This window comes from Alosa pseudoharengus, unplaced genomic scaffold, assembly GCF_046254945.1.
Source record: "Alosa pseudoharengus isolate Yale_2024_CS ecotype anadromous, Long Island Sound unplaced genomic scaffold, YU_APseudo_1.1 YU_APseudo_1.1_scf_11, whole genome shotgun sequence".
Taxonomy (NCBI): domain Eukaryota; kingdom Metazoa; phylum Chordata; class Actinopteri; order Clupeiformes; family Clupeidae; genus Alosa; species Alosa pseudoharengus.
The window spans coordinates 11770783-11780782 of NW_027468576.1; the positions used below are offsets into that span (position 1 = coordinate 11770783).

Here is a 10000-nt window from a genome sequence, read left to right on the forward strand (position 1 = left end):
AATATAGTCAGATTCATACTGTAGAGAATATAAGTACTGTATATATACTCTTTTGATCCCGAGAGGGAAATTTGGTCTCTGCGTTTATCCCAATCCGTGAATTAGTGAAACACACTCAGCACACAGTGAACACACAGTGAGGTGGCACACAGTGAGGTGAAGCACACAGTGTTCATTTGAAAACAGATTCTTTGGGCCTTCTGTAAAAGGCACCGACAGACGAGGAGACCTCGTGGACTGATGAATCTGAGGAGACTGCCGCGGAGCAGCCAGATGAAACTACACGCCAGAGGACAAACCGAATCCACTTCTGAACAATCACAGTGTACGCTTAATGCAGCCGAACATACAAACACACAGTCACGCATCATGCATACGCACGCGGACATTCACACACACACACACACACACACACACACACACACACACACACACACACACACACACACACACACACACACACCAAAACCATGTTCGCCTCTATCTGGGCCACTGCTCCTCTCCTCTCCAGACAAGAGTGCAGCTTGGCGGCCCACTGACTGTCATCTAAGCTCCATTAGCGCCAGCGCAGAGTGTAGCGGTCTCAACACAAACAACAGCAAGCGCAGAGTGTAGCGGTCTCAACACAAACAACAGCAAGTGCAGAGTGTAGCGCTCTCAACACAAACAACAGCAAGCGCAGAGTGTAGCGCTCTCAACACAAACAACAGCAAGCGCAGAGTGTAGCGCTCTCAACACAAACAACAGCAAGCGTCGCCGCAATGCCAGCATGACAGCGCTGATCGAGCTGGAACCGTGGAGACTGCCGATGACCTTAGCGGCATGTGGAGTCACATGTCCCAAGGAAAAAACGGGTATGACCGCTGCCCCAGGGGGTCGAGGTGTGTGTGTGTGTGTGTGTGTGTGTGTGTGTGTGTGGGCACAACGCTACAGTCGCCCCATGTGTCCTGATGCAGCCTGTACTGTAGCGCGTAACGAGTCAGAGATGATTCGCGGGTGCATGGGAAAACACAGCCAATTTGCATCATTTCGGGAGGAGAAGCCATCAATATTTCATGTAGAATAGTGTATGTTGCCATCTCCCCCTGCTCAGATCAAACAGACTCAGCTATAAAAGCTTTTTAACTTCAAAATTTACATTTAATTTTTAAAGCCTCCTTCTCTCTCTCAGCGCACACAGAGTGGAGGAGGGTGACAAATCACAATGTAAACCACTGAAAGGTCATTGCTAGGGCTGAGGTGATTTTCTAAATCCTCTATGTCTGGGGATGACTGCCCTAAAAAACTGCCCTCCATGAGCTTCACCAAAGGCATTCAGTCAAATCTGAAGGGTGCCATTTCAGTTGAGCCCCATGTCCTAACCACAGACTGTATAAAATAACTCAAATATAGCTATACCTTTTCAGGACAGATTGCTTTGCCTTTCATGACGATGCTAAATGCTTGTCTGGTATTTATAGCTTTTTGGTGGGCTATTGCTGGTGGCATGACAACAGAGCAATTAATCAACTCAAAGTATTAATTAAAAAAATCACATTAACGTAGCTTGCTATATTTCTGTCATAACTTTTTTTTATTTGTATTTTTTTTTAAAGTGCATGGCTTTCCCATACAAAATTGCACAGCCATTGTCAACCATTACCGTTAGATGGTTGACTACTAATTGAATTTATTTACTGAATTTTAAACTGTCAATAAATAACACAACTAATGACTGCTCTAGTGAATGATGTGACCCATATATTCATTACCAAAGATTGAGATGCTTTCACACACCAGTGTTTTGACTGTCAGTCCACTGTTGCAATCCCTGACATGCTCTGGTTAAGGTCTTCCAAAATCAATAGGCTATAAAAATACTGCCGTCACAGCAAGCCACCAAATTGACCCAGAGTGCACAGAGATATTTTACCAACACAGAGACAAACTGGAGCAGGATAAACACATCACCCTGGGGTTGCCTCTGCCTTGCTTTTGAAGCCCCCACAAAAGCAGCATTTGGTGAATTTTTTAATGCAATGCTGACTTCTGCCTCTGTGTGTACAGTGTTTGTACAGTATGTGTGTGTGTGTGTGTGTGTGTGTGTGTGTGTGTGTGTGTGTGTGTGTGTGTGTATCTGCGTGCGTGTGTCTGTAATTGTGTGTGCATGTACGCTTTTGGAATCGCTTGAGAACAAAGGGCATGGGCATTATTTCCTCTATTCTATAAAACTACAGTATATTCAGCCAATCACAAGGAATGATTTAGTCCAATATCACACTAGCCTCTACACAAACGACACTCGCAAAAAGTATATCATGAGCAGGTCTGGAGATTCCATGCAAATGGCACCCAGTGCATTGAAGAGCGGAGTGGGGGCACATTAACCCAGCATCAAAGCCCCCTCTAGCTCGGGAAGTGGCCTGTTAACAGAGCGCCTGAAAGGCACTGCACACAAAGCTGACGACCGATGATTCACAACGCGCTCCGCGCGGCACAAAGCAGCTTTTTCCTCCCAATTGAGTTCAGCCGTTCATGGGTCCCAGAAAACACGCCCTGAAGTTGCAGGACATCACTTTAAAATTCAAATGCACTCTTGAAATGTGGTGGCTCAAAAATTCACATAACATACACACAGATGCTTAAAAAAAAAAAAAAAAGCATACCACAGTATAGACATGTCGTGCAATAAATGCATCGACAACAAAGGGAAGTGGCCAGGACTGCATAAGCCCTTCGAGGGGACTTTCAAACTAAACACTGAGCTTGCCAGAAAACTGTGGCGCTGGTTAGCATGGTCCAGTGAACAAGTAGGAGAAATTAAAAAAATGAGGCACTCAATTTAACAAGGCTATCTCATAATAGACGGCTGAGCCCACAGACTTCGATGTGTTTAGCCATTCCTAACACTAAGTGAACGGCGAGGTTTCGAAGTTGGGTTATGACAGCAGATTCTTCTGCTGTCGTAAAAAGCACTTAGTGTCAATAGAGAGAGGGACAAGGGAAGTCACTTATTAGAGCGGGCAACCCATCTCTCTTGACGCCTTGTTTTGAGTCCTGTGTCCTGACATAACCCTCTCTTTTGTCTCACGACGTTCTCTCCCTAATTAGGTCCGCAAACGTTGTCACTGCATTTTCCGCAGCAGTGTGTGTCAGCTCCATTGAATTTCCAGGTCTTGGGAGGGGTCAAAGGGCCCCTCTATAGATTCAGAGTTTCAAACTTCCCAACAGTCGTTAGCGCTCATGTCCGGCAGGCGCACATTCCTTCAGCTGAATCGGCCTTTTGTGAGTTGATCACACTGAAGGGCTGCTCACTTGCTGCACAGGACTTGTATGTGACGAGGGAAAAGGACACGGACAAATTAACACATACATTGTCATCAATGAGGGCTTTTAAAGGTCACATAATACGTCCTAAGGAAATTTTCAGAGCAATTATAAGCTTACACACACATATACAGTATATACAATATGATTAATTTGTAATTTTGTTTTGTATATTCATCATGCACGTCAACTTGTATGTGTGTGTGTGTGTGTGTGTGTGTGTATATATATATATATATATAAATATATAAATATATATACACACATTTTTATATGGATATAACAGAATCACTTTTACCTTACGGAGTTACTGAGTCACTCATAATTATCTGCTAAGCGCAATATCAAAACACACGCTCCACAGTAAAACCAGGCGGTAAAAATCACACACTGAGGAGAAAAGCCAGGTGGACGCTACCCCCACGAGCTGAAGACTAATATTAAAAGTAGGGGCGTTTATGTGCCTCATGACTGTCAACACCGCCACGTGAGGAGGGTGGTCGTGTAATAAGAGGTCGCGGCTGAGAACTCGCCTTTACCCCTGGCACTGGTGTGCGGGCCCCGGCGATGGCTCTTGACGAGCACTGTGTTTTGACACTCATCTGGGCCTCCTTGTTAACTCTCCCCAAACCGACGTGATACGCTCGGACAGCCGGGCGCAGCACATTAGCCTTGGCGGGGGCCGGGGAAGGCGAGAGATTGCTAGCGAGCGAGGGAGGGTAGGCAAGCGCAGCGGCATTAATTTGGGGTGGCTGAGCCGTCTCCTTTTTAGCGTCCTCCGAGAGCTCAAGTGCAGTGACATGGAGCTCCGCAGGCTGGCATCCCCGTCAAAATATTGAAGTCTTATCTCGGCACACTCTCACTTAAAATATACACAAGAGGGGCCTGAGAAATCTGTTTGCTTGTTGCTCGCGCTGTTAGTGACTACTCTGAATTGGATATGGCCGGAAGTCTCACTCAGTCTCGCTGAGCATCCCTCTTGACTTGGTCTGCCACATAGTGATGAGGAGTTAATGTCGACCGTCAACAAACAGTCAACCACAACAATCAGGCTCACGATGAGCACTGGGAACAGCAGACGCATGGCGGAAGCTGGCATGTAATCACACAGAAATCAATTAAGGGCCTGCCTCTCTCCATCTGATGAGTGACGGCTTGGCTGACAAGGCGCCACTTGACTGAAGAGCTGCCTCAATTGTCTTGCTCACAAATCACTCGGGGTAATGGTGCCTCTGTTGTCTAAGCCAGGCAAAATGGAGGGTTTTAAACAAACAGATGTGACATTGAATACACATGAAAATGTGTAAATCAAACTCAATCAACAACACACACACACACACACACACACACACGCACGCACACATTCACATACTGTACATATATAGCTCATGTGAATACAAATACACACATGCAAATTTAAAGATAAATATTTTATCTATAAATTTGAATTATTTCTGAATATACATACATACATACATTATTACATACATTGCACATATGTAGTATGTGTATTTAATTTAAATTTTAACTATCGAAATCTGTAATATTTGTATTCATTTTATTATAAAGAAGGATAAATACATATACATGACTAGATTTGTACATTATTCAAAATACATTATTCCCCCCCCCCAAAAGATAAAAGAAAAAAAGAGACATAACAGGGAGGAGGGGGAAAACCTCAATAAAAAACGGCACAATACAGTCAAGCCGCGCACTTTTAGGGAGGGCCGAGGAAACACACACACACACACACACACACACACACACACACACACACACACACACACACACACACACACACACACACACACACACACACACACACACACACGCACACACACTTGACTCAATATTACAAAACTGTGAGATAATTCCGCCACACAGAGCTGAGCGAAAAGTTGGTAATCTGTGTCAACTCACAAAATTGTCTCTCCAATGGATTCAGGGGGAGGAAGCAAATGGGACTTATATAATGATCACATTTCATTACCTCCTGTTATGCCATGGAGAATACCAACTAAAGCAAACAAAATTGTTTTGATGTCTCTGAACCAATGTGGGGCCGCTGCAGTGGCAGCAGAAAAAGAGCGAGAGAGAGAGAGAGAGAGAAATAGAGAGAGAAAGAGACAGAGAGAGAGAGAAAGAGGGAGAGAGAGAGAGAGAGAGAGAGAGAGAGAGAGAGTCATGCTGTGCTGATCCAACTTTTTTAAAGGCTGACGCACAAAACAAACTCGGCTCCAGCCTCAGTGGGAAACCCCGAGGATATAAACACATTTTTTTCAAAATTAAAAGAATACATGTCGGGTCCCCACACCGAGGTGGGGGCAGTCATCTGGGGAAGACCCCCCTGGGTCTCAGTCCCCCCGTTAGCAGAGGTAGATGGCTGCTACAAGTGGCCTATCGATTGTGGAGGGCTGCCCTGGTAATTGAGTGCGCCCAGAGAGCTGTAAATTGAGGGCGCTCGTTACTCTTTGCTTATACGAGCAGAAGATTACAGCATGAGCAGCTGTGCCAGCGATAGCATTGATGAAACCTGGCGTATTACACAAGCCCTGCTTCATCTCAGAACATAATGCAGCCCAAAAAAAGAGAGAAAGAAAAAAGAGAAAGAAAAGATGGCAAGAGCAGCTGGATGGATAAAAAAGGGTCAACAAGAGTTAATCAGGCAGAATCAGCATCAGCTGGACTGTGTGTGTGTGTGTGTGTGTGTGTGTGTGTGTCCGCCAATAGGAAGGTGTGTGTGTGTGCATGTGTGTTTTTATTTGTTTGTGTTTGCGTTCATGCTTGTGGCCTGGTAAAAGTGTACAAACAAACACACGGCAAGAGATAAACCCAAATTTTTTTCATCATTAACAGCGTGCAGAATCACAGAGTGCAGCCTGTGCGTGCTCTATTCACTCAGGATGCCGCTGTGGAAATTCAGCGGAAGCTAAAAGGGCTGGCTAATCTCTGCACTGTCACTATGTCATCTAGGAAGATTTTTTAGCAACACAAGGGTGGGGAGGGTGGGGGTGTTAAATGTGTGATATGCCTGACACTTGAACCTGCCAGTGGCTGCTGATCCTGAATTTTATAGTTACTTACAGGACCATTTGGAGCGAGCAGCATGAAAAAAGGAAATTGTTAAAAACAGACAAAAAAAAAAACCAACACTGAAAACATAAAACAGGGATTATGTACTCAGCGGGCGGGCGGGTGGGGATATGGGGGTAGGAGCGGCAAGATAAGAGCCGAGTGGCTGTTCTTGGGTTTGGTTTGACCTTTACAGGGATAGCTGCTCGGCTGAGACGCTCACCTACTGACAACAGTGTGTTCGCCTCCTCCTAGCAGTTCAGGTGAGTATAAATTTTTTAAGTCGTACTGACAAAAGCTTTCAGAGTCCTCTTTCTGACTTGTAACACTCGCAAGGTATTTTTACAAAGATCTGCACTTATTCTATATTTTATTTAGGAATGATTTACCTGCCTCTTCCATGAAAATGGGGATGGCATGAGGGGTACAAGCCTGGTAATGTCTTTGAACGATTGTGTGTGTGTGTGTGTGTGTGTGTGTGTGTGTGTGTGTGTGTGTGTGTGTGTGTGTGTGTTTATGTCTGGGTGTGTGTCTGTTTGTGTGCGTATGTGTGTAGTTTTGCTATATTTTTGATGTCACATCCAAAAACTCCATTCCAACAAAAACTGAAAAAAAAAAAGTTTTTTTCCCCCAATCCCTCAGAGTGGCGTATCACTGGCCTGGTATCCATTTGCACTTTTGTGAGGTCAGTGAGCAAGCTGTGTGTATGAAAACAGTGCAGCTCAAACACACTGATACTAACCCCCCTGACATTTCCCTGCTTCCTTCACATTACCAGCTCTCCCTTATGACTTTATGTTTAGGCAACGTGTGCACACACACACACACACACACACACACACACACACACACACACACACACACACAGGCACAGGCAGAGGCACACGCGTTCAAACACACACACACGCACATGGTCCATGCACATGCTGCACACACATACAGGCACAGACACACAGGCACATGCACGCACATGCTGCGCACACCCACAGAAACACACTCACACAGGGCAGCCATTTCAGAGCCTCCATCTAGGGGATTTTAGAGGGTCAGAATTCACAGCCCTGAATCTCTTGGAGGTGGCTGTGAGCGGAGTCTCAATAATCTGTGGCTACAGACCTCCATAAGGGGGCAGAGGGGCTTCTCCTTCTCAAGCAAACATCTATGGGCTGGAATATGGGCAAGACAAAAGGTCCTGTCTGGACAGTATCGTCCAAGACCTCCAGCTCCCCTGTATCCATGCCCCCCCTCTAGCAGTGACAAGAGCCCAAATGACACAAATCTCACTTTTTCCAGCCGAGGTGGTGGCTGAGGGTGTGAACCGGGACTTTCTCAACTCCCGGCACAAGACGAGCGCAAAGAGAAGATGCGTTGGGGCGTGTTATTTATTTATCTATTCTTTGTTGAAACATTCATCTGAACAGCAAGATGCTGCAGAGGCTTTTTTTTTTTTTTGTCTTTCTACACCTGAGCATCGCCAGCCCCGCAAACGTGAGAAACTGTGTGAAATGCACGGAGCACACATCAACTTTGTTTTTGTCCTAAGGTGTGTGTGTGTTTGTGGGTGTGTGTGTGTGTAGGTGTGTGTGTGGAGCACGGTCAGTCCTGAAGTGCAACCAGCACCTTTCCTTTCAGCACAAGGACAAGCATCAGATTCTCTCTTCACAACCCATCTGGCTCACAGAGCTAGCGCCACACAATGACTCTCTCAGCCCTGATCCCAGCGGAAGGTGGGTGCTCATCTGTCTGGCCCACGCCACCCGTGCGAAGGAGGGTGTGATTTTTTCCTTTTCTTTTAAAGACACTGTCCTACATTCCTTGTATGTCAGACTATTTAGTGAAGTGCCCTGGGCTTCGACTAGTAGATGGTGCTCTTAACTTCATTTCATATCTATTAATGATATGGGTCACTTTATTTTTAATCGCATCACACTTTCCAAAAATGAGATATGGCGGTTGGGACACCCGTGAAGTTTAATTCAACATCTAATTGAATTTGTTTTGGCTGGGAAAATAAGGACCTCTGTTCCTCTGTGTCCACTGGGGGCAGAGCATAGCAGACTGAGTGCCAAGGGATACAGGGGAGCACTTCTCAGGTAGAGGCTTAGAGTAGCTAAAGCTATTCTTCCAGTCATCCATCATTCATAAAACACACTCCCTGCATTCCTGTGTCTTGTTTCCCCTGGTCACAGCTTAACTGAGGTCAGTGTCACACAATTATTGTCAGTGTGCATACTGATGCTTTGCACACATGTCTAGCAACTCAGCCATACTCACCTTACATTCTATATTCCAATGCACCAAACACGACATGTCACCGCACATTTAAGACAAAATAAGACAATATGATGCCATTTTACCATCTTCTGCAGTCAGACTTTATCTTTGTCTGAGGCCTCATCATGTGTCTTTATGAGTGGGAACTCATTGGCAAGACTGGCCAGATTCAAAGTTCAATTCGATTCAATTTTATTTATTTCTATAGTGTCATTAGCAATTAGCTCAGCTTTACAGAGCCAATGTCCCTACAGTAAGCACAATAATATGGTTAAACTCCCTTTTAAAGTTATATGTTTGGGCTTTTCAGTATTTATTTGACAGGGCAGTGATTGAAGAGAACACAGGAAATAAGTAAGAAAGAGAGATGGGGTTTGGACTCAAGAAAAAATGGCAAATTCTGAACTTCTATGTCTGTGTGCCTGTGCGCACTGAACTCCTTTGTGGTGTGAAACACAGATGCTTCCATGGCACTACAGCTCCCCAAGATAAACTCCCTTTTTAGGTTGGAAAAGTGCCTAGCGGCTGGTTTACCTGCTGACTGCGGGGCTTGTATGGGGAGCTGCTCTCCAGGTCTGCCAGTATGCTGGTTAGGGAGTCGATCTCAGCATCTAGACTGGAGCGCCTCTCCTCCAGGGTCTTCTCTGGGCCCTTCACCTACACATACACACACACAAACACACACACACACACACACACATACACACACACACACACAAACACACACACAAACACACAATCACAAGCAGACACACACACACACAAGCATCCAAAGAGACACACACGTACAAACATTAACAGTCATTTCGAAATCCTGTAATTATCAAAGCACCCCGATCCATAATTCACAAGCAGAGCTTTTCCAAGTCTATTCCAGCTGCTAAATTGTTGCAAAAGTGCTCATCCTTGCGTGGAATTGGATGTTTCTGAAACTGTGAAGGCATTTTTTTCTTACTTAGCTTTATTTTTACTTTCATACCTTGGGTTTTTTCCCTGTCTAGCACACTCTGGCCTAGATGTACTAAGCCAGGAATGGGACAGCACCTGAGACATATCCTTAAATTGACAACACCAAAAACATACAGTATGTAAGGGATAATGTATAGAACACCAGTCATTATCGGGAGAGGGCGAACCGGACCCTGACGCGCAGCGGAGGGGTCTTGTTCTGCCCTGAAGGGACACGATAATGACCGGCATTCTATACATTATCCCGCTTATTACACGGCTACTTCCTAAAACTAAACAATAAACTCCCCACGATATGACTCTTTAGCCTACATAACCTATAGCCTATTTGTTACCATTTCATCGTGGCTTTTGCTGAGGAACAAATAGTTCGCAA

General features: G+C 45.1%; 1 protein-coding gene across 3 annotated transcripts in view; it reads right to left on the reverse strand.

Moving 5' to 3' along the window:
- Positions 1-10000, reverse strand: part of lpp (LIM domain containing preferred translocation partner in lipoma) — a 198834-nt gene that overhangs the window by 81245 nt on the left and 107589 nt on the right. For all 3 annotated transcript variants that reach the window (XM_076278029.1, XM_076278030.1, XM_076278028.1), the window contains one exon: positions 9190-9312. In XM_076278029.1, coding sequence (XP_076134144.1) covers positions 9190-9312 — 123 coding nt within the window. The remainder of the gene's footprint in view (positions 1-9189; positions 9313-10000) is intronic.